Source organism: Leuresthes tenuis, unplaced genomic scaffold (assembly GCF_036924035.1).
Source record: "Leuresthes tenuis unplaced genomic scaffold, fLeuTen1.0.hap1 SCAF_12, whole genome shotgun sequence".
Taxonomy (NCBI): Eukaryota; Metazoa; Chordata; class Actinopteri; order Atheriniformes; family Atherinopsidae; genus Leuresthes; species Leuresthes tenuis.
Genome location: NW_027325366.1, coordinates 30,254,645 through 30,278,376, shown reverse-complemented (window position 1 = coordinate 30,278,376; position 23,732 = coordinate 30,254,645). Strand labels below are relative to the sequence as shown.

Here is a 23,732-nt window from a genome sequence, read left to right as displayed (position 1 = left end):
TAAGTAACCAATTAAAATTGGGAAAGAGAATAATCCCACCCATACCGCAATGAATTGTGGGATTAAAGCCGAAAAACGACAACAAAGTAATTTATCTGTTAATTTGCTTAGGTAGCTGCTTGTTTCCAGGTATATAGAGATGGAAAATGTGCATTTGGCTGGAGATGAGGATGATCTTTACTCAGGTTACAACGACTATAATCCCACGTTGGACTCCGAGGTGAGTCGACCGCTAATTTTATGCGAAATTAGCAAGCCGTTAGTACCCTAACGTACAGCTAATATTATTAACAACAAATCTACAGGTGGTAGATTTTTAACTAGATCTGTTGTACACAAAAATTATTATATTTTTTTCCTCTTTTTTTCTTCTTCCTATTAAATCTTAAGGAGTTGGAGAATGACGCGGGCTTCCAACAAGCAGTCAGGACAAGTTATGGAAGAAGACCTCCTGTAAGTAGCGTTTATATTTAGTGCGATTGAGTGTGTGAGTGATAGAGTTTGGTCTGAAAATACCTGGATACTTACACAGTTTTTGTGAAAACATTTAATTTACAAGTCGTATAATGAAGCTTAAAGTGCAGACTGTCAGTTTCCCTTTAATAGGACATTTGAATGAAGTCCATATTCATAATATAACTGTAACTTGAATATGTTTCTGTGAACAGCTGAATTAACAAATAGTGGCAGTGTTTACTTAATTTTGGATTCACCGACCGAAAACAGTGGATGGGGACATGTTCCCTTGATGGATTGCTTGTGTTTTTTATCCAGATGACAGCAAAGTTTCCAGGGACTGCCACGGGAGCTCGACCTTTAGCTACATCCTTTGGTGTAAGTACAATCAAACTGAATTGTTTTGAATGAGACCTTGATTTACAGAACTTTTAAAACCTGCTGTTCAAGTAACCTTGCAATCAAAATAACACTTAGGTTACCACAGATCTCCTTCAGAGAAAGAAATGCTATGACATTAATGTGTAAATTGCACATGTTAATTCACTGGTTGATAAAACAGTATGCAGCTGAAGACCGTTACTGTTTTCAATGTAATCTATAAAAAATGTATAAGATAAAAACAATGCATCTACAGAAACACATGAAATACATTAAATGTGCCTTAATGAATGTCCAGCTGCATGTTAAATGAAACTATAAGGCTAACACGTTAATTCATACATGTTGTTTCATGTAGTCTCGGGTCCCTTTGGCCTCTTCAATGGGCAGACCGATGACCGGAGCTGTGCTGGTGAGAACATTCACCCGTCAAGTTGGAATTTTCTGATCTGCATAGCTTTTATTGTTCTTGTCTACCTTCTATACTGCTCCTCATAATGTCATGTTGTGCTTAACTTTGATAATAACTCTTATTTGTGAGGAGAATGGACTTTCACTGCAGACATTTTGACTTGTCATATGTGGAAAATGTAATGTTTGCTGCGGACACTCTGGTCTTTTTGCATGTTGACAGGATGGAGCAGCCCGACCGATGACTGCTGTCCGAGCGGCAGGATACACCTCTTCCATGACACGTGGTGAGTTTAAAGGACTTAAAGGTTTAAATTTGTTAGTGTGTTTGTGTGAAGTTTAGTATGCCTCCAAAGTAGGCAAAGTTGTAGAGACAAAGCATAGATTGACAGCAGACTTATCTTAAGTTTTAGTCCAATTTTGAAAAAGAAGCCCATTGCATTTTATTCGCATGACCATCTTCTGATTTCATGTGGTCAAATTGTAATTATGTAAACAATGGAGTGCTGTTACAGTGATAATTTGTATGTCCAGGCTCAACCTTTGACCCTCTGGGCCAGTCCAGGGGCCCTGCACCTCCACTTGAAGCAAAAAATGAGGACACGTGAGTTGTCTTTCCTTAAAGGGAATTGTCTGATTTAGAGAGAAAAAGATCTGCATAGAGGTAATTATACTCCAATATATGTTGAGAGTTTTGCAATGTTCGGTCTTTGAAAATCAGGGCACAGTAGAACTCAAAGTACCACGAATAAGTAAGTTAAATAAGTAACATCTTACTAACTTTGGTGTGACATATCTGTATGTTAGCTGGGAAAAACTTAAAATTGTCTCCTAATGCAGAAATGATACATTCCTGTCACTATTCTAACATTTTGATATTGCTGAATTGCCTTGAAGCTGCTGCATCTTGTGGAGCAGGTGGAACATTCACTCTCATATCACATTGTTCTTTTTGTGGACTCACAGGCCTGAGGAGAAGATCAAGATTCTGGAGAAAAAAGTGAATGACCTGATAGAAGAGAGCTGCATGGCACAGAGCATGGGCGCCTTACAGCTGGTCAGAGTCTGACTCATTCTTTAACAAACTGTAAAATAATACTGACTGTCTGGATTTACAGACATCTTCAGGTTAGATGGTAAACTATGATATTTCTTCTTTTGCTGCTGCAGCTAAAGTGTAATAGAAAGGCCCTTTCATTTTCAAATAAATGAAACTCATAATAAAACCTGTAGCTCACTTATCAGTTGGCTAATCCTAAAATTGGTCATTGGTAAGATATCTTAAAACTAAGTGAATCATTCTTACTTGGGAAGTTTTTTATGTTCATTACAAAAGCCTGAGTTTGTAATTTGTGATGAAACGCATAAGAAATCTAGTACAACCAAAGCATTGATCTGGTTATCTTAAACGTGACTTCTTCCATTTATCAGACAGATTATACCTTTTTCTTTGTTTATTTTCGGTATGGTTGTTGGAGTCACCACTGCTGATCTGTGCATGTGTCTGTGTGTCTGGGATGTGGTTCTGCAGGCTCTTGAAAAAGCCAAAGAGGCGGGGAGGAAGGAGCGAGCGCTGGTCAGACAGAGGGAACAGTCTGGCAATGCAGACCACATCAATTTAGATCTCACCTACTCTGTAAGTCAAGCTGCTGGAGGCCAGTTTTCTGCATTCTGCACTGAAGATAAAGCGATTCAATTCTTCTGTTGTTAAACTGGACTGAGAAACACACTTTTCAAGCCAGGAATTATCTTGTTGATTTGCATTTATTGCTGGTTATTTGTGATTTGCTGTGATGTCATTTATTAATTGGGTCAGTCTTCTTCCCTTCAGCCGAGACTCTTTTGTACCTCTTCCAGCACAAGTGACTTCCTAAATTATTCACATTCTGTTGCATTAGTAGGAAGAGCTTGAGAGCAGATGTTTTTAGTTAAAAAAAAGAATATATTCAAAGTTACGCTTTTCATTTAAAATCACCTGTTTTGTACCTTTCTTGCATTCTGGTTATTTGATGGCTTTAGATCACTGCTTCCCAACGCAGGGTCGTCACCATCCTTAAGGGGGCGCCAAAGGTCACAGAGCTTCATTTCACAGATATTGTCAAAATTGAATTTGTAGATATAAAATTCATGACTGATTTACCGTATAATCAAAAGTCTGTGAGACGATGACTTGATCAAACACAGCTGTTGCAGAAGTGTGTTTATTGTGTAAAATAATTCTTCATCTGACTGATGCCTTGTGATGACGTACCTCAGAGAAACATCTACCTGTCAAAGACTTCATTGCCTTGCATCAGGCAAACTCAAACATCAGAGGAACGCAAGCTCAAGTAGTTTATGAAGGGAAAAGTGTGGTTGATTGTTCTTTTGATGTGCACGTGCACACGGCTTGTTGGTGGGAAGTAGGTGGTCGGGGTCCAGGGGTCCTGGAGAGAAGCCATTACTACTTGGTTCTGTGCAGCTGACACTGAAACGTAGCATTTGTCTTGTTGCTCTTGTTGTATGCTGAATCTTATTTCTGTTTTTCACTTTGCATTGATTTTCTTTTCACATTGTAGGGAGAGACAGTAAAGCAGGGCACATGTTTGGCTTCAGAGGCAGTGGACTTTACCACTCAGCTAAGCAGGCCCAGCTCACTAAGATCAGATGAAATTTTAAGTTTTTTTCTGTGAATCACATTCTGACTTTATTGGCTGTTTTTTTTTTCTCTTCTTTTATTGTCATTCTAAGTTTGTTTTTGATGCTTTTTGTTATGAACAGGTTTTGCTCAACCTTGCCAACCAGTATGCAAACAATGAAATGTACCCAGAGGCCCTGAACAGCTACCAGGTCATTGTGAAGAACAAGATGTTCAGTAATGCAGGTGAGGAAACCACCACCCGGCTTCACACTCGCTGTTATCAGAAAGTCCCGTTTTTACATGAAATTAAAGCAAACAGGTATTTTCCTCTGTCTGGTCTAACGCTAAAGTATAACTTTTTATTGTCAGCACGATCAAACACAAAAAATGAAATACTTGCCTTGTATCTGCACTCAGCTGTAGGTTTTAAGTCAAATGGTTTGATAATGTTGGAAATTTCTTTCCCACATCTCTCTGACACTGTATATGTTGTGTGAGGGATCATTTCCATAACTTTGTTGGGCTTTTGCAACACCAGCATGCTTTGATTGGTCAGTTTTGCAGATGTCTGAGAGAAGCCAGTCATTGTACCTTCTCTCTTGCTATTTTTCTTTATTAGTTATATATCTGTTTGTGGTCTTTTAAATGTGAGTATCCGATTACAACATTACAAAGTCTTTGCGTATAGGTTGTTTGAAAAATGCCTATTTTTATTCCCGTTTTATCTCTATTGATGGGGTTGATTTCTACCATGACTTGATGGCATATCTTTCAACAGAGATGCTTTATTCAGAGCTGAGGTTTTCCCTTAAACTAAATGTGCTGCCCTTCAGGCCGTCTGAAGGTCAACATGGCCAACATCTACGTCAAACAGAAGAACTACCCTAAAGCCATCAAGTTCTACCGTATGGCTCTGGATCAGATCTCCAACACTCACAAGGAAATGAGGATCAAGATCATGCAGAATATCGGTGTGGTCTTCGTCCGCTTGGGGCAGTATTCGGACGCCATAACGTCTTTCGAGCACATCATGAGTGAGAGTCCCAACGTCAAAACGGGCTTCAACCTTATTCTGTGCTACTATGCCATCGGTGACAGAGAGAGGATGAAGAAGGCCTTTCAGAAGCTCATTTCTGTTCCTCTGGGCATCGATGATGAAGACAAGTACATCCCATCCAATGTGAGTTGTAGTGATGGATTATATGTATACTAAAAAACATAAAAAAACAGGTCATTTCCATATTTTTGCCTTTATCAGATGTCATGTCTCCTCCAACCTCTCAGTGACTGAGAAGAATCAAAAGTCACTTCATTCAAAATTCAGTTTGAAAATGACTCTTCTTTGCTTTCAGTACAGTGTTGGGGATCACATTAATTTGGTGCCTTTACTGTCCTTTTGCCTCTTTCAGGATGACACCAGCACAAATATGGTGATTGAGGCCATTAAGAACGACAAACTACACCAGATGGAGAGAGATTTGTAAGAAAAATGATGTGCAACACTAAGCAATAGCTTATCAAACCACTACACTACACCACTACCTGTATTCACGTCTTGTTTCCTGTTTCTGTGCTATTCATAGAAAAGTCCTGGCTGAGAAGTACATCATGACTGCAGCCAAGCTCATCGCCCCAGCCATTGAGACTTCTTTTGCGGGTGGATTTGACTGGTTTGTGGCTGTTTTTGTTAGTTTCATCATACCATTTTAGTTTAGTGAGACCTTAAAACATGATTTTTAACAAGTTTTAACACGTTATGATTCACAGCAGACTCCCTTTCATCACTGGAGGGAATCTTTAGAATAGCGGAGGAGCCACTCATCTCCTTTCAAATCTCACTTTCCATTCTTCTATTTACATTTTTAAAAAAAACTTCTTGTTTTTAACTTGCCTTTCAGTGTTTTTTCATTCTTTATTCATTTGTAAGAAATAAGAACAATTGGAAGAACTTCAGAGTATGAAATGGATCACAGCCTGAGTTAAAACAGGTCTTCTGTCAGTTTTACTTTTAAGTAATATGCTAGCAAGCAAATTAAATTCCAGTGTGAATAATCGTTACGTTATTTATCCCCTTGGTAATTTCATCGACCATTAAATGATAGAATACATGGCATAAAGACTGTACATTCATGGCTGTTTTAAGGTGTGTGGACATGGTGAAGAGTTCTCAGTATGTTGAGCTTGCCAACGATCTGGAGATCAACAAAGCCATCACCTACCTCAGACAAAAGGACTTCAATCAGGTGAGTGTGTCTGTACGATGCCACCCAGTTTGGTCACGTTTCAGGCCTCAGTGGTACCAGAGGAGGGTGAAGTGCAAATGTCGTCCTTCAGATATATTTTTGTGTTACGTAGCAGAACACAGACTCAGAGCACAGGCTGTCATAGCAAAGTCAACATCCTGAGCCAGATCTTCTTTACTGCGTATCTGACATTTAGATTAGAGTGGCAGCTGGGTATATAATCTGTTCTTTGGTGTCCCTTCTTTTCGTTTATTCATTGTTATAGCAGTAAGGCTCTGTACATCTCATTGCTGTTTAGATTCTGTACGCCACCTTTCTCCTCTGTTTGACCAGACTCAACATTTCCCACTCTCATTGCCCTCCATTCTTACTTTTGTCTTATTTCCTTCCCATCTGCATGCCTAAGGTTGAGGTATGTTTGCCCTCTGTTTCCATGATCACATTTAGATTGTGTTGCTTTGTTGTCCTTGACATGTGACTTTCTAACCATGGTTAGAAGTTGGAGAAGCAACACCAACTGAGCTGTGAGGAAAATCTTTGTGCAAACAGGGAATTATTACCTTCTTTAATAATGATAAACACCAAGCTCTGAAGAAAGTGCAGCTGTGTCAGACGAGCTGCTCTGTGGCTAAATGTATAGGATTTACGACAAAGAGTGGCACAAGTGTGTGTCGTTTTATGGCTTCGGTAGCTTAGTGGCCTCTATGATCAGGCTTTAGATCTAATGAATGTGTGTGGTGCCTTTACACTGATTAAAGACTGAGCTGGTGGTTGGTCAATATATACTTACTATGATTATAAGACTTTTCTCCACTAAAAGAAGTGTGTTTAAAAAGAGAAATCTCTCTTTCCAGTTGTAATTTCAATGTTTAGATGTCACCACACTTTTTAGATTTTTGGATATTTGCTATTATGAATAAATTTTGGCGTAATGGCTATAAATTATACTGATTATAAAAGAGTTTTTCTTCTTCTTCTAATGTTGGTCTTTAGGTTTGTAGGTGTGTTTCCTACCTGGGGAATCTGCTCGTACCTTTGCTATAATGTTACATAGTTTTACTGGGAGTATGCTCGTGTATTAGAGGAGAAGTGCAGTGTTTCCCTGTCAGCATTTTATTGTGTGTGATCAGGCGGTGGAAACACTGAAGACATTTGAGAAGAAAGACAGCAGAGTGAAGAGCGCTGCAGCCACTAATCTCTCGTTCCTCTTTTTCCTGGTAAGAGTCTGTTCATCACTAAATAAAGGTTTCCATTGCAATGCCCAGCTTGATGTAAAAGGATGGGTGAATAACCGTCTCCACTCCTCTCTAACCTGTTAATCTCCTACAGGAGAAGGACTATGACCAGGCTGACCGATATGCAGAACTCGCCATGAACGCGGATCGTTACAACCCTGCGGCGCTAATCAACAAGGGGAACACTGTGTTTGTCAAACAGGATTATGAAAAGGCTGCAGAATTCTACAAAGAAGCACTGAGGAATGATTCCTCATGCACTGAGGCCCTCTATAACCTGGGTAATTCTTTCTTTAGAGGAGCGTTGATGGATAACGGGGAGGGTAAATGTAACTCCCCACTTAAAGGCTACCATGACTGTAGACCCAAAGTTGGCTGATCATTTTCCTCCTTTAACTTGCTCCAGGTCTGACCTATAAGAGACTGAACCGCCTGGAGGAAGCCCTGGACTGCTTCCTGAAACTTCATGCCATTCTGAGGAACAGTGCGCAAGTCATGTACCAGCTGGCCAACCTGTATCCAACCCAAAAGAAGTGTGATGTGTTTGTGAATGTGTTTGTCTGTGTGTCGCGTGGGTCAAAAGTTTCAAACTATTTTAAATCTGCCGACGTTGCCCTGAAGCTCTGTTTAGCATGATTTAAGCATCTGTTGGTCCTTGACACTTGGGTTTCAGCTACGAAGAGCTGGGAGATCCTCAACAGGCAATCGAGTGGCTGATGCAGGTCATCAGTGTGACTCCCACTGACCCACACGCACTGGCCAAACTGGGAAAGCTGCATGACGACGAGGGAGACAAGTCTCAGGCTTTCCAGTACTACTGCGAGGTATGAGGCAAAAATAAAAGCTTTTCTCTGTACACAGTAGATGATGAGCTGAACACTCTGGACCCAGGTACGGTAAAGTTCTCGTTGTTGTTTAGTCTTACAGGTACTTTCCCTCCAACATTGACGTGATCATGTGGCTCGGTGCTTACTACATCGAGACGCAGTTCTGTGAGAAGGCCATTCAGTACTTTGAAAGAGCCATACTCATTCAGTAAGTTTCCACTTTTTACACTAATGTGGAAGATTGTAGCGTTATCAGAAGGGACCATCCAGCTCCATTCAATTCAATCCATATGTCACCAATTTGCAAGAGAAACCCAATTATTCCATCTGTGTCTGTAATGGTAGTTGGTTATAGTTCCAGTGTACGATATGTTTGTGAACAGTGACGTGAAAAGGGCATAAAGTCAGTCGACTCATAAGTTCCTTCTTTTAAAGGCTGCCCAGGCCATGTGTGCACTTTCATACATGTAGTTTTGTTGGTATGAATAAAGTTTTAGGTTATCCTCCAGCAGTGAGGGGGATAAGATCAGAGGTTGTATTTTTTACCTACATGTATAGATTTCTGAACTGTTTTAGCCCAAAAAATGTTCATGTTGCATTTAAATTTTTAAGTAAAGCCAGTAGTGTTCCAACAGCCACAGAGCCTCTTCTTATCTGGAACTGGCATCTTTCCCTAAACTTAGAGGAAGTTTAATTTCATTTATTAATTATCTTTGATTACTGCAAATAACAGTGATTATCTGTTATTATATTGTTAACATTCAGTTCTTGAAATGAATGTGTTGGAGCCAGGAAAAAAGCGTAAATGTAAGGATCAAAGGGCCAGACGAGTGCAGTGGTTTAACCTACTAAAGGTAGTCTAACGTAGGACAACAGCTGATCTGATGACAGAACTTACAGCTGGACCATGTGATATCAGGCTGTACGTGCACGTTGTTTGCTGGAATTGGCAGCAGGATGCATCATGGAGGAAGGTGAAGCAGTAAAGGTGGTGTTACTTCAAGTTCTGTTGGGAAATTCTGGGCTTTTACTATGTTTTAGACTCCATACGCCCCGCCATAGCAGCGGCGTTCCCTGATGGCGCTGATGTGCCCTGCCACAACGCCTGATGATGACCAGAAAGAGCCCAGAGTATTGATCCAGACTCCATATTCCCCAGATCTCATTTGAGCATCTCTGGGATGTGCTTGGATTTAAAAAAGGCTAATCCACGCCGGTCCTCACTCACTGTTTGTACGACTTAAACAATCTGACGTCTCGCAGCCTGATACTGCAGGACAAGCTCAGAGGTCTGGAGTGATAGCAGAGGCAACATTTGTGTTACATTTGTTTCATTATGAGAATATTGTCCCTGTTTCAATGTGCTGCCAACAATGTTCAGTAAAGTCTGGTGACAACCAGGCTGTTGGTTTAGTATAATTTGTATCTTGGATGTTTAATAAAGCTTGGATGACTTTTTGATGTGTTCCTCAGACCAACTCAGGTGAAGTGGCAGCTAATCATGGCAAGCTGTTATAGAAGAAGTGGTGAGGATTACACTTGATTTGTTCTACTTTTCATCACATTTGTTAAAAAAGCTAATTTTACGAAGTAAACCAGCAGAGTTCAGTGAAGGCTTTGTCTTCTTTCTTCATTTCAGGAAACTACCAGAAAGCTTTGGAAACCTATAAAGAAATCCACCGCAAGTTTCCAGATAATGTGGAATGTAATTCCTGCTGTTTTCTTACGCATTTCTCAGCAGCGCTCCTGAACAACAGCAGAGGAAGGAAACAAACATTATTGTGTGCTCCTTTTTAGGCCTGCGTTTTCTGGTGAGGCTCTCCACAGACATGGGACTGAAAGAAGTCCAAGAATACGCCACCAAGCTGAAGAAGGTGGAGAAGATGAAGGAGATCAGAGAGCAGGTATACGTGTCACACATTTTTCAGCTGCCACTTTGCTGTGTCATCTGTTCCTAAAGCTTTCTAAGGTTTCTGTGTTTTATAGCAAGACAAATGGTGTAGCTGGCAGATAGCAGAAGAGCCTGATTAATAGATTACAACTTTAAGAGAAAACACAAAAAGAACATCAAGAAAAGGCAAAGATCTAAAGATCTTATTATATAACAAACATGGAGATAAAATCTCAAATCTTTTGGACAACTACTTGGCGAGTAGAAGAAGTCAGAATAAATATGCTCTCATCTTGGGACTTCCATTAATCAAAGCCTCATTTGATGATATAATTGAGCACATTTGAATAATATAAACATCATGCTGCCTGATTAATGGCTGGTATATTCCACAGCCGTCATGCCCCGTCATTAAGAACATTTTCATCACCTGTGTCATGTCGTAGCCCTCTGTCGCCTGTTCCCGATGAGCACGCTGATTGAAAACAGATGTTTTTTCACCTCTGTTGATTTTTCCATGAATCAGAATGTGTTGATGGAAGAGCAGATGTTAAACAGCTGTCACTGATCCAGCGTCTTTCTAAAACTTCTTTAGTGTTTGGAAAGTTGATCTGATCCTGAGACTCCTGAGTGGCTTAGAAAAGACAGGTTTAATGTAACCAGCTAAGGTCCTGAATGCTTTAGCCTTTGATGGTGGAAGTGGACCCTCTTTTCTTATCTCCAATAAATCTCGGATGTATCATGGAGCCATATATTTCGATTAGCAGGCGACGTTTACCTGCATCTGAATGGTTTAGACATTTGTGATGTCAGTCTGTACATCTAGAATATTAACCTTCAAGACCTGCTTCAATATAATAAATATACTCCAAACTAACCTCCTCTTTAGTCCGATGCTGTTGTTTTCTTTCTTTTTCATCCATATTCACTCATTTTCTGTGGCTCCCTTTGGAGCTTTAAAAAGACTCAATCTACTTATCTATTTTTTAATATTACAAACTGCTGCAGAGTAAAATCATTGGAATTCCCTGTCAGGTGGTGATTCCAAAGTAACGGGAACATCCGATATCATGTTTGTGATTTATTAGCTTTAGTCCATCCAGCGCTGGATGAGAATATCATCCAAAGGCTTCAAATGTTGCATCATTTGGATAATCCTGGTCCCGAGGAGATATTTATCAGAGCCAGGACCAGATCAGGAGGAGGAATTTGTCGAATCACAACCAGCTGGTCTTAAATCAGAGACTAAGTTGGACCAGAGCTACAGTCTGACAGAGCCAGAAGGTTCACTCATTAATCCCCAGATTCTCTAAACTGAATGAGGAACAACTAATCCTGTTGATGTACCCACGTAGTGTTTGAAAAGAGGAGTCAAATTGGATGATTTGAATGAAACAGTAATATTCATTAAATAAGATGTTTGTTTTGCAATTTTTTTCTTTGACTTTCCCACTGAAAGTGTTCTCTGCATGTTTATTAATGTAAAAACAGCTTTTGTTTGGAGTTATTCATGTTCTTGTCTGCACCTAAATCTTAAGTTCCATAATCCTCCTTTCCGCTCTTATCCCTCTTTCATATGACAGAGGGTGAAATCAGGACGGGAGAGCAGTGCCAGAGGTCGGAGGGAAGCCAGAGAGGGTAGTGCAGGCAGTGGTAAGTCACTGTTATACAAGGTTCCAACTGTACCTGCATTTGAAATCCATCCATTTTCTATACCCGCTTAATCCATCGGTCAGGTCGCGGGGGGGCTGGAGCCTATCCCAGCTGTCATTGGGCGAGAGGCGGGGGACATCCTGGACAGGTCGCCAGTCCATCACAGGGCCACACAGAGACAAACGAGACAAACACACGCTCACTCCTAAGGACAATTTAGAGTAGTTAACCTAGTTAACTGTTAACCTAACATGCATGTTTTTGGACGGTGGGAGAAAGCCGGAGTACCAGGAGACAACCCATGCATACGCAGGGAGAACAAGGCCCCAGCAGGGAGTTGAACCTTGAACCCTCTCGCTGTGAGGTGACGGCGCTCACCACCACACCACCGTGCAATCAAACATTCCAATTTAGTTCGTTTTTAGACCCGTGATCTGACGCTCTTCTCCATGTTTTGATCTTGTTCTACATTTGGAATATGCACAAAACCTTACTGCTCACATCTCTGATCATAAACATTTAAGTATTCAGGTTTCTGATCCCGTGTACAGAGTCGTGTCTGAAGAAACCAAACCAAATGCCACAGTATCACAGTTTCCACCCGAGTAAAGTGTTAGAAAAGCTTTATCCAGGTTTTCAGAAGGCAGATTAAGATGTTTACATGTGATGTGAGCTTTACCAGTCTTGATTAGTTTCACCCTCCACTCGCTGACGGGACTGGCTCCCAGCTTATGACACAAGAATTTAAAAAGGTTAAGTTTAAATATGCCAAAGAAACCAGTCCCATCAGCTTGTGGAAGGAGGAACCAATCGAGATTGGTGATTGATGACGAGGTTTAAGCCAAGGTTTGTGATAAAAGTTTTATCAAATGGAGAGGAGCTTTAAACTGGGACGTCCAACATTTGGGGTAACATCAGATGTTAATTAAGAGCAAACCTCAATACTTGTTAGCATCGCTTTTCGTGGAAACAACCCCGTAAGTCAGCGCGCTACATTTATTATCCATTCTCCCCATCACGTTCTGTTTTGTGTCCATGTGTCACCACTTCTTTCCCTCCTCTCTGTTGTTCGCTCGCTCTGCAGCAGGTGTTGAGACACCTGTACTCCTCTCTTCCAAGAAGTCCGGCTTTATAGGTATATTTATTAGCAGCACACAGTCCCTAAAAGTGCGTTGTACAGAGCTCCTTATCCTGTAGATTAAGAGCTCCCCAGCACACTGACACATTTAGCACTCCTTCACTACAGATCCACAACAAAAACAGACTCTGGAAAGCTGGCCCATCAACAAATTTCAAATGCGGCCCAGACACCTAGAGAGAGCTGCCAATAGTTGTAACGTAGCCCAGCTTTTCTGTGCGGTGCAGCTGTCTCCTGTAGGATCCTGTAGTAGGGTTAGGTATACAGATATCAGTCAGCAGTTAATGTGCATGCTGCCTCACCATGCCCAGACTTCCATTACTGAGCTGTGTCCTGATAAATTAGATTAAAAAACCTCTTACTTATTATCCAAATACGTAGTTGTCTCAGAGGGTGTAACTGGATCTGTTAAAACAAAAGACAGATGCAGTTACTTTGTTCAGTCTTACATGTTCAGTGTTTTGTGTTCCTGAACATTGGTTTTAATCATTCACTTCAACACAATCGTTTATCTGTTTCTTCTTTTCTTTTGCGCAGCAGATGATGTTAAAGCAGGTGAGAGAATGAAGATTATAATTAACTCCATCAGCTCCTGCGCACAGCAGACTTCTCTCTGTTCCTTTTAGGTTCTCAGTCTTTGTCTTCTTTTTGTCTTTCTGCATCTTTGCTTCTCTGGTGCATCTGTATTCTCATCTGCTGCTTCCTCTTTGCTGCTCAGCACCTCAGACTCAGTCTGAGTCCAAACGACCCAGTCCCCTGTTGGACTCGGGGAGAGGTATGTAAGATTATGACCTCAGCATAAGAACTTGAAACCTGCAGGTTGTGAGCTTGTATTTAGAGGCATATGTATTCGATTAAAGGAGAATGTGAAACCTTGGGCTTGCTGCTTTCATTCCAGACTTTTTTCCAAATCTCCAGTTTAACAAGCTACAAAAATGATTATTCTGACAGCTGTTACTAGTGATCACCTGATCAGTTATCGATCAATAACACATGGTCTCTGCTTGTACAAAGAACTAAAAGTATCATTTATAATTGAACATTACTGGTGTGAGAAATGATGCAAATATCTTTACTGTTTAAGACCAACTCTGTGATAACTTTCAAACTTACGCCGCAGATGTGAGTAACTTTAGCCTGAAAAGTCCAACCGTAATGTTTGGGTGAAAACACGTGGAAGTGATCCAGAAACCTCCTGACGGCCAGTTGAGACGTTAGACTGTGTGAAGTGTTTGCTTGGAGCGCTCTCACCCAGCAATTGACCGAAAATCATCCAAATATCTGGGAAAACCTCTAGTGTACCTGAGAATTTTCCCTCTTTTTTGTAAAGTCTGCATATTTGCAGCTCTGCGTATTCTGTGGTTGAGAAAAAAACGTTCAGGTTTGCAGCTCCTGTGATTGACTGGAAATGCTCAGATTGTTTGGTCAAGCATCCAAATCTGTGTCCTTCTTTCTTTCTTGTAAATCTGGTTAAATGACTTTTTTTTTCTTATGTATTATTTGTAAAACTTAAACTAGTTTATGATTGATTTGCATCAATGTTTATGACTTTTTATCATCTTTGTTATCTGTGTCTCACAGTTGTGTTTCATAAAAAGAAATGTCATGTGTACAGGCCAAGAAAAGGGGAAAAATCTGAGTGGGAGAGGGGGGGGGGGGGGCATTTTCCAGCAAAGGTTTCAGTTGGCTGGCAGTTTGTGAGGCTTCGTGTGAGATATTTGGGACCGTGAGCGAAGGTGGAATATCGCGCCTCCTTCCTGTTTTTCAGCTTTCAACCGTAGTTCTATTTAGTTTCCAAGGCTACCTGGCAGCCAGATGTTGGTCCTGTGGCCCGCAATCATGTCTGTCCTTCAGTTCACTAAACCGCTCCATCAGCCCGTCATCTGAGACACTCTCCAACATATTTATTGCATCCTGTGGAGAGCACCAGCTGTAAAAGGGACCCGAGCTGGTGCTGGTATTCAGTATCATGCTAAAGAGGCTTTACGTGTCTTTCAGTTCTTACACATAAAGGAAAAATGTATTCAGTAGAAATGTAAGTATTTAAATGGGCTTTTTGGTAGCATATTTAAAGTTTTTTTTTTTCCTCCTCAGGTGACAAAAATCAGCATAAGCTTTAATGTGTTATTGTACCTCATGAACACACGCTTCTGGGGTCAAAATTCAGCTTTGAGGAACCGTTCCACACCTTTTAACTGTCCGGCTAGTTGACTCAGATTATAACTTATGTCCTAAAAAGGTCCTGATTTAGGTGCATGTGTGTCCTACGCAGACAGCAGCCACAGCAGCAACAGCACTAAAGGAGAGCGTCTGAGTGCCAAGATGAGGTCACTTCCTGGTTCCAATGAGCCCTACGAAGCCAGCAGCCCAAAAGAACTCGGTAAGGACACCAGATTTTCTGTGTATCCATCTCTGTGGTTAATTACAGAGAATGATTCAGACTGCCCAGCTAATTGTCTTTTATCCTCAAGCCTTTTGTGTTCTTGAGGTTGTAACGATGCATTTAGTGATCACACAATCAGACTGTTTGTTTGCTGCTTTTCGAGTCATTTTAAGTTGCTTACAACTCAAAAACTTACAACCTATAGAGACATTAAAGGCTATGATGTAGTTTTAAATGGATCATTTCTGTGTGGATACCCATAGGTGGCTGGTGTATAATTAATAATTTAAATGCCATTTAATTACTACATATTTTTGTCCTTAAAACAGTTAAATTCATTGTTGATTAAGTGTTAAAGGCATAGAAAAGTTATAGTTACTGTTTAATGCTGCGTTCAAACATCTCTACTCTGCACTGTGGCCGCTCACAGAACGAAGCCGTTACTAAGAGAAATAAAATGTTACAAAGCGATCGATTCACAGCAGTTTCCTTCTGAAGCTCAAAGAAACAGATTAAAACCTCAATAAAACCTGCGTGCTGTCAGTGGCTGATGTCCACTCTCCCTCTGCCTAAAGGTTGCTGTTCAGAAACCTCCCAAAACACAGCAGAATAACAAAAAAAAAAAGAATTATACCAGCAAAGCACTTTGTCTCTGCAGAGAAATACACCACCACTCACTTCTGCCGGGTCGGAGGGCATAAAAACTACCACTATCACTTAGTCTGCCTTTTAATTTGGTCCCAAAGTTTTAAAAAAACTACGTATACACACACACACACGTGTATTTGTTGCATTTTTAAAGAATATTGGGGATCTATTCTGGCAAAATACTTGAAGACAAGTCAAAGCAGGGCCTCATTTCCCAGAAGCCTCTTAAAACTGATGATCATAAACCAAAACTTTCAACCTGACCACTCTTAAAATGATCTTTATGCAACCGTCTCATGGAATGTGAAGCATCCTGAAGCTTCTGGCATCACGTTCTCTTTTTATACACAACTTAGAGAGGGCGTTACTGTGTATTTTCTTTGTTTTAATGCTTGGAATTGTTCATCTTAGGCTTTATAATGTGTATATATCTGAGGTAAAGGGAAGCTGACAGAGTTGGATTAGGACAGTCCTAATTCAGCTGATATAAAGAAGCTTTTTGTGTGCACATGTACAGTCTTAAGTACTACTTTGGGAATGCAGTGCAGCTCAAGGTTTTCAGCAAACTGGGTCCAGGACGTTCATAACAAGCAAAACCTCTGTTCCTCTGGTGTAGATGCATCCTATGTGGACCCACTGGGACCTCAGATGGAAAGACCAAAGACGGGGGCCAAGAAGCGCGTGGAAGATGATGACTTTGCGGACGAAGAGCTGGGAGACGACTTGCTCCCAGAGTAAATGCATCAGCCTTCCCTGCGTTATCACACCGTTTTCACACAGTTTCAGCGCAGATCTAAAACCATTTAAATGCAGATCTTCACATTTGCTGGTAATCAGTCGGTTGGTTTACAGGCACAGTTAAGTCGAGCTGCTGATACAGCTTGATTTCTGCAGCCCTCGTCCTGATCTACAAGCATGGGAGGGGAATGGATCGATTGATTGAAGTTTCCATGACGATAGGTGGAATATTGGACTTTTTGGCAGCAAATTGTTACAGCATCAAGCGGTGCGTTGAGCTGATTTACAGCTCTGTATGTTTTGCTCATGCGTTTTACTTCTTTAGAAATGTGAGGTGCACAATCCCTTGTGGCTTTTCTTTGTTGTTACCAGCATCTGTTACTCCTGGGTCAGAATGTGTGTAACGCCTCAGCCAGTCCGGGTCCAGCTGAACGTACGCACGCAAGAGTCACTTGAATCCAAACCACGTTTTCTTCGTGTGTTTTTCTGACCTGGAGACATTTCAGCAGGACTGATGTGTTTACGTGTGTTTTAGAAGTCTGGTTTTAGTTTTTAACATCATGTAAATATACTTATTGATGGTCCAGAGACTCCTCAGACACGTCGTCTTTGTCCAACATCTGAGTCACTGCATGAAAAACACATGGGCCTCCAGCTGATGGGTCTTACTTGTCTTTTTAGAGTGGAAAATAACTGCATACATGGAATGAATGCACAGTAATCTACCAGTAACTGGTTACAGTGCAGTGCAGGTCTATTCGGACAGTTCTGATGTGGCTCTGTTGTCAGACCCGCTGGGTTTGAAACATAAATGGGCTTTAATTTGACATCTGATACACGCTATGAAAAGTAAAAGAGACATGCTTTCCTTGCTGCTGCCCAGTGCGTTGGGCTCCAGTTCCAGATAAACAAATGCTTTTCAGTGTCCTGATGCCTCTAAATGTTCTCCATGTGTGAGCCTTGAAACATTTTGTACCAAAGTTATGTAATCCAACCATTTCAGCTCCTGTAAATGAACATCAAAATATGTAATCTAGTATTTATTTATATTCTTTGCCAGTTTCCTTATTATTCATTATATAATTAAAAGGACAATATTTGTGCTGTTTAACACCAAAGATGTTGTGTGTTGGTTTGTTCTGAGACTATCAGGGAGCAGATCAAACAGACATATTAGAAATAAACTGCTTCATGTATGCATTCTGAATAATAGTCATCTAGGGTCTGGATTTTAGCCTCATGTAGTACTTGAAGTATCTGTTAAACTAAGTGACAGAAACATGGCCTTCGATAGAGAAAAAAAACAAGTTATTTTAGCTGTTAAACGCTATTTGTATCGATGTGTGGTTGCTTGACTCTGACTTCATAGTTTTTTTTTTTTATCAAACCAGAGCTGACACAATTTTACAAGGAGGGTTCTAGTTTATCTCCAGTGCGGTAGAATGTGCTGTGGAGTTTGGATCCAGCAGCAGAGCGCACACAGCCAACATGATGGACCTCCCACCCGCGCAAAGAGCTGCTCGAAGAAATGCTGGAATATGCTTTTTTTTTATTGCCGTGGCCAAAAGTTTGAGACAGGGCTTTATCTGTCAGTGCCTGAGTTTGATTTAGACTCCATCTGAATGGTGCGTCACACCCTCTCTGTGCGCCCAAACGCTTCCAACGGATTTTACGCACACGTCCCAGGGGAAAAGTGGACGGAAAATAGCTCTTCATTGCGTTTTATTCGTCTTAAACCGTAAGCAGCAAACGTACAACTTCAATCTTGTTCATAATTTCTGATTTTCTTTTTTTTTTTTGGGTGGGGGATTACTTTTGGCGACACTGTGGATGTGCTATGCCAAAATGTTTCTGGGATTTCCCTGGCATGTCCCCTCCGCCTCACCGTCAGGGCTGTGGACTGTTTGTCTGTCGGTGGTTGAACAGCGCGTCCAACAAACTCCAGGATTATAACAGAGGGAGGTAACCTGCAAAGCTGCTTCATTAAGGGTAACTTTTGCTCAGATAATAGTTAATTAAGAAAGCCAGCGGTGGCGCAGGCGATAAAGCTGTATTATCCGCATTTTGGTGCAACATTTTGATCGCAGCGATGCAGCGTCGGGTCCACGTTCTTCTGCTGATGTTGCACCTGGCCATACTGTTTCCGGTATGGCCAGCAGGTGCGGTCCGGGTTCGAAAGAAAGCCACCAGGACCCGGGCTTGTCTGGACCTTCCGGAAGAGATTTTGGAGCAGATGTTCGGGCGGCTCTCTGTGGGAGTGATGAGCGCTTTCCACCACGCACTGCAGTTGGAGCCGCAGGACAAACTCAACCTGACATGCCCGACCTCCGCGCGGACCCTGACCGACAGCAAGAGCCGCCTCCCGGTCAACCTGCTCAGCATCTCCCCCTGGGCCTACAGGTATGAGCAGGTGGTATTTCCACTGAAGTGTTTACCACCGCAACGCTGAGTTACACATTTACAATTCCAATAAAATCTTAGTCATGACCACGTGAACTACTCTGATTCTAAATTAAAAGTTCTAGTTCCTGACAGCTCAGTTCTAAATTAAAAACATGTTGGATTCCTTTTTATATGAAATATATAGAAAACACTAGTGAGAGTTCATTTAACATGTAGAAGGAAATCAACCTGAATTCAACTACTTTTCACACCATGTTTGAACTATAGTCCTGTTTGCTTTTTTTGTTGATGCATCTGTTGGATCCAATTTTTCAGGATTTCATACAACCCAACCAGATATCCCCGCTACATCCCCGAGGCCTACTGTCTGTGTAAGGGCTGCCTGATCGGATCGTACGGAGAGGAGAGCAACCAGTACCGGAGCACTCCGGTCTACGCTCCCTCCGTCATCCTGAAGAGAACCGGCTCCTGCATCAGTGGACGCCACTCCTACTCTGAGATCTACGTGTCCGTCGCGGTGGGCTGCACCTGTGTGCCGCTGCTGGAGAAGGAGCAGGACCGTCGGAACAGCAACCAGAGCCTGGAGAGAAGGGAGCCCAAAGCCCGCCAGCTCTACTCCGGAGACAAGACAGCGTGAAGGAGGCAGGACTGGGCCGCTCCTGATAGGTTTTAAACACACAGTCCACGTGCTGCTTTTTAATTTTTTAGAGGATTTTACATAAAGAGACTGACCCTTATTGACTTAAGATGAAATATTTGGATATAAAGTCAACAGCTACTGCAGCCAGACTTATCAATACAAAGCTAATGAGGATCTCATATGATCCAACTCCATCTTTCATAGAACTTTTCACATGCTCACTGTCACTTCTGACACGCTTCTGTCCTTTTGTACATTCACTTTGTAAAGATGATTTCAGTGCATTGACGCAAAGACTCAAACACAGAATAAAGCTGAAACAATTTGCATTTTGTTTGAGGTAAACTGGAGTGAACTGGTCTGGAAATAAAAAATCTAGATTTAACTAACAGAGGATCTGGTTCAGTCAAAAGCAAGAATATGTTCTGCTTGATTTTTGCATGAAACTTGCAAATAGTTGTGAAATATTTGCTGAACTTTTGAGAAATTATTCAGATTTATTACCTCAACTCCCCATTGGAGGGTGGAAACAGGTTTTTAATATCTCAGCTTATCCAACAGTCTGCATAACAAATGACCGCTAAATAAATTAGAGCATGTATTTATCATGTGGTTCACCCAAACTGCTAAAAAACACATCGATCACGAATGTCCTGATCAAGGATGCCACCTACTGGTATTTAAAAAAAAAAAGAAGCAAAAATACTTTCTTTTTTTCTTCTCTCAACATATCTAATTTGACTTCATGATTTACGTCACTGAGAAACAGGCTGTGAAGCACCGTCGCTTCACAGCAAGAGGGTTCCAGGTTCCACTCCCGGCTGGGGAGTCTGAGCTGTTAAATGTCAGAAAGTCTAAATATATATTTTCAATTTCAAACTTCCCACTTTTAAAGTGCATCAAATGCAAGTAAAACACTTTATTTGGTTTGTTGGAACAAATTAGAAAATTCCAACTAGATTCAGTTTAAAATGATCAGAAACCAGCAGGAAATCCTGTCACTGAAGCCGTTTAGTATCTGATACCCACATCTTTAATATCTTCTTTAGTGTTTTGTCTGAACAGCTGTCCACAATCCAACGATTTCCATTTAAACATTGTGTAAAAAGCATCAAATTCCCACATTTTAGAGAAAATAAATCTCTCTTTCTCCATTGTTGAAACATTTCCAGATTTAGTGTTCTGTTGCCCTTCAACGTCATGCAACCTCGGCTGGAAAAGGCCGATGTGTGGCCTCCTTCAGGCTCTTCCTGCTCCAAACAGAGTGAATCGGGTGGAAGTTCGGCTCGTCAGCAGCACAGCAGGCGGGAAGGATAGTTGACGAAACATCGGAACTCATTTGACAAGTTTCTGTTGTGTTTGGGCAAAAAGCTGCACATTTTTACATCCAGCAGTTCTTTGGCAACATTCTCCATGATTGCTCCTGCAGAACACAGCACACACACACAAAAAGGCATAAACAGCTGCTTATAAACACAGAAAGACAGCTGGCCCTGCTCTTTCTCCACAAAGAGATGAAGAGAAAGGCCAAGCTAATTACTGCAGAAAGACTGAAGGAAAGCTGATGCTGATAAAAAGCTGACCACCATCAGAGCGCCTCTTCCCCTCACCTGTGCACAGCAGCACTTTGCCTTTGCTCAGGTGCTTGATGGTTGTGGCCACTTTGCTCAGACACTCCTCAGAGAGGTACGGCGGGTCGGCGAGGACGACGTCGAAGCTCTGCGGAGCCACGTCGGAGGGAAGAGAAAGCGGCTCGTTGTAGTCGTAGAAGATGAAGTCTTCTCCGTAGGCGGCGAAGCGGCGGTCGTACTCCAACACGACGGCAGACACTCGGGCCGAGCCGTCCACCACGCCCTGCTTCAGCTTCTGGTACACACTGGGTGCGCTCACACACGCTATTCTGAGAGGAAAGGACACGCTTTCTGTGTTACCTTTAAACGGGAAAGCCGACGGAAACATGTTACGACGAGAGAGGATTTCATATGTAGAGAAAACAAAAAACTACACACTTCCTCTTGTGAGGTCTCCAAAGTTCTCAGGAATGACAAAGCAAAACGATTTGTGAAAGTAAAATGTAAATCACCCTCTTCTGCCCCGTAATGGACACTGTGTGCTGAAAATTAGCCTATTTTTGGCCGACATCTGTTCACAGTTTTGGAAAGTAAAATATGACGAATTAACATGAAACAGATCCTGATGGAATCCCTCATTTTTGACTGTTTTTATGAGATCTTCTCATAATGCTGAGATAATGCAGAACAGACTGGAAATGCAGAAAGAAGATGGGTCAGAACTTGCCTGAGGATTTTAAGGCTTTTATTCACTCAGTGATATAAGCATTTATTTCCCTCGATTCATAGCAAAAAGGAGCTAATACGGCATCATTTGATTTATAAAATTTAAACAATGCGTCCATCATACTTACAGTGAAATGTAACATTTGTTTGCACAAGTTAAAACTTTTAATGCACTTGTAAAAACAACTGTTCCTTTGTGAATGTAATGCACTTCTGTAGCTGAGGTTAGTGGAGCTGGATGCAGGTAGAGGCATCAATGCCACTCTGACTCCTGGATTCTGACTTTTTTTGGCATTCATGACTCCTTAAATCAACCTGTCAGCTGCTGTGTGCTGCTGACCGAGTAGCATTCAAAGCGAGAGGATGTTTGGGTGTAGTTGTGCAGTTTTACCTGCCTCCTTCTCCAGCTTCTCGTATGACCTCCTCTGCTAACTGTGCCGCCGTCTCATCGCTGTACCAGAACTGACTCATCCGCTGACAGACAGAAACACGCAGCCATCAGTAACAGAGTCAGTTTACTTTCTCAAAATATGTTCAGTTTATCAGTTTATTCATATTCGTTGTGTGTCTGTACTGAAAATCATGGGAATAAGTTTGGTTTCATGTCTTAAACTGACAAAGGTGTTTGTGGTTACTCAGGTGTGTTTCATCAGTGCAGGGATAAGAAAGATCGGCTTTCTTCTACAATTCAGAGTCTGTAGGTGCCTTTGTTCAACATGAGGAGAGAAGCTATTATGAGGCTGGAAAAAGTAGAATAAAACCATTAGCAACATGGGTCAAACCTAACTGGAACACCATTAAGATCCTGTGATCACAAAGGGACTGATGGGCCAAGGAAGAGAGAAGAATCCTCACGCTGGGAAAGTAAAATCCTCAAAGGTCTGCCCAACAGATCAGAACCAGTCCTCAGGAGGCAGGTGTGTCTTTGTCAGAGACCATCATCCACAGAGGCTGCTACATGCTAACCACTAGTTAGCCACAAAAACAGGATGGACACATTATAGTTTGCCAAAAAGTCCTTAAAGGAGCTGCAGAGTTCTGGAAAAATGTGTTCTGGACAGACAAGGTTCAGATGAACCTGCATCAGAGTGTGGAGACCAAAAGGAAGTGTCCAAGATCCACAGCAGGGCAGCTCCTCTGTTAAACATGGAGTGGAGGTGTCATGGTGTGGGCATGCATGGCTGCCACACTTATCTTCACCCATGATGGAGCTGCACAATGAATTCTGAGCTGGATAGAAACATCTGATCTGCTCAAGGTCCAGTAAATGCCTCCAAAGCTTCATCCTGCAACAAGATAATGATCCCAAACATCCTGCTGAGGCAGCACCAGAGTTTCTCAGAACAAATCCAGTTTAGCACGACTTCTATATGCTGAAGAAGAAACTTAAAGGGACTAAACATGGCTGCTTTAATGTACCCACCATCACTCTGTCCCAAACATGATGGGGCCCTGAAATGAGGGGGGGGTATCTACTGTTTATCCTAAATATATATTAAGCTTTTTTTTTTTTACTTAATTTCTATTTATTTATTTCAATCAACCAGGAAATAAAAACTCTTGAGATTTAAAATGTCTTTTTCAAGATTGTGTCCCAGCCCAGGCAGGCAACAGCTCAGGTCAGCAGCAGTAAACACAACAGTGAGGTGAGATTTCGGGTAAATCCAGTAAACTCACCCAGTCCTCCTCCACTGCTCCCACAGCGAACTGTTCGGACTGCGTGGTGCTGGGATCCCGACCGGTTCTGCTCTCGTTGTAAAACTCCTGC

The 23,732-nt window shown here is 41.6% G+C and overlaps 3 protein-coding genes across 4 annotated transcripts in view; 2 read left to right on the top strand and 1 right to left on the bottom strand.

The window, feature by feature from the left end:
• The first annotated feature begins 62 nt into the window (after nucleotides 1–62).
• Nucleotides 63–17,590, top strand: ift88 (intraflagellar transport 88 homolog). Of its 2 annotated transcripts, XM_072397450.1 has the most exons (26): nucleotides 63–220; nucleotides 391–453; nucleotides 775–834; nucleotides 1,196–1,249; nucleotides 1,472–1,535; nucleotides 1,783–1,852; nucleotides 2,215–2,305; nucleotides 2,780–2,884; nucleotides 4,009–4,111; nucleotides 4,702–5,048; nucleotides 5,278–5,348; nucleotides 5,452–5,538; nucleotides 6,012–6,111; nucleotides 7,242–7,328; nucleotides 7,441–7,627; nucleotides 7,753–7,861; nucleotides 8,020–8,170; nucleotides 8,266–8,381; nucleotides 9,647–9,699; nucleotides 9,813–9,878; nucleotides 9,971–10,077; nucleotides 11,648–11,717; nucleotides 13,393–13,410; nucleotides 13,574–13,630; nucleotides 15,128–15,235; nucleotides 16,503–17,590. In XM_072397450.1, exons 1-26 carry the CDS (start codon nucleotides 140–142, stop codon nucleotides 16,622–16,624), a joined length of 2,547 nt encoding a protein of 848 aa, XP_072253551.1. In that variant the 5' UTR covers nucleotides 63–139; the 3' UTR covers nucleotides 16,625–17,590. The 2 variants fall into 2 exon arrangements, with proteins under 2 accessions (XP_072253551.1, XP_072253552.1); XM_072397451.1 differs by lacking the exons at nucleotides 13,393–13,410; nucleotides 13,574–13,630.
• Nucleotides 17,591–17,963: 373 nt separating this feature from the next.
• On the top strand, nucleotides 17,964–19,699 carry il17d (interleukin 17d). Its single transcript, XM_072397755.1, has 2 exons — nucleotides 17,964–19,024; nucleotides 19,343–19,699. The coding sequence occupies exons 1-2, from the start codon at nucleotides 18,714–18,716 to the stop codon at nucleotides 19,662–19,664; spliced, it is 633 nt and encodes a 210-aa protein (XP_072253856.1). The 5' UTR covers nucleotides 17,964–18,713; the 3' UTR covers nucleotides 19,665–19,699.
• A 789-nt stretch (nucleotides 19,700–20,488) lies between these two features.
• Nucleotides 20,489–23,732, bottom strand: part of eef1akmt1 (EEF1A lysine methyltransferase 1) — a 3,906-nt gene continuing 662 nt past the window's right edge. Inside the window, exons 2-5 of the mRNA XM_072397754.1 lie at nucleotides 23,642–23,732; nucleotides 22,356–22,438; nucleotides 21,278–21,567; nucleotides 20,489–21,090 (exon numbers count right to left, since the gene is read on the bottom strand). The exon at nucleotides 23,642–23,732 is cut by the window's right edge and continues 139 nt beyond it. Of these exons, the coding sequence (XP_072253855.1) occupies nucleotides 20,957–21,090; nucleotides 21,278–21,567; nucleotides 22,356–22,438; nucleotides 23,642–23,732 (598 nt within the window). The 3' untranslated portion in view covers nucleotides 20,489–20,956. The remainder of the gene's footprint in view (nucleotides 21,091–21,277; nucleotides 21,568–22,355; nucleotides 22,439–23,641) is intronic.

Coding starts and splice junctions, on each gene's coding strand:
- ift88 (XM_072397450.1), top strand. CDS start 140: ATGGAAAATGTGCATTTGGCTGGAGATGAGGATGATCTTTACTCAGGT. Junction 6,112..7,241: donor GACAAAAGGACTTCAATCAG/GTGAGTGTGTCT, acceptor GTGTGTGATCAG/GCGGTGGAAACACTGAAGAC. Junction 10,078..11,647: donor TGAAGGAGATCAGAGAGCAG/GTATACGTGTCA, acceptor TTCATATGACAG/AGGGTGAAATCAGGACGGGA.
- il17d (XM_072397755.1), top strand. CDS start 18,714: ATGCAGCGTCGGGTCCACGTTCTTCTGCTGATGTTGCACCTGGCCATA. Junction 19,025..19,342: donor ATCTCCCCCTGGGCCTACAG/GTATGAGCAGGT, acceptor CCAATTTTTCAG/GATTTCATACAACCCAACCA.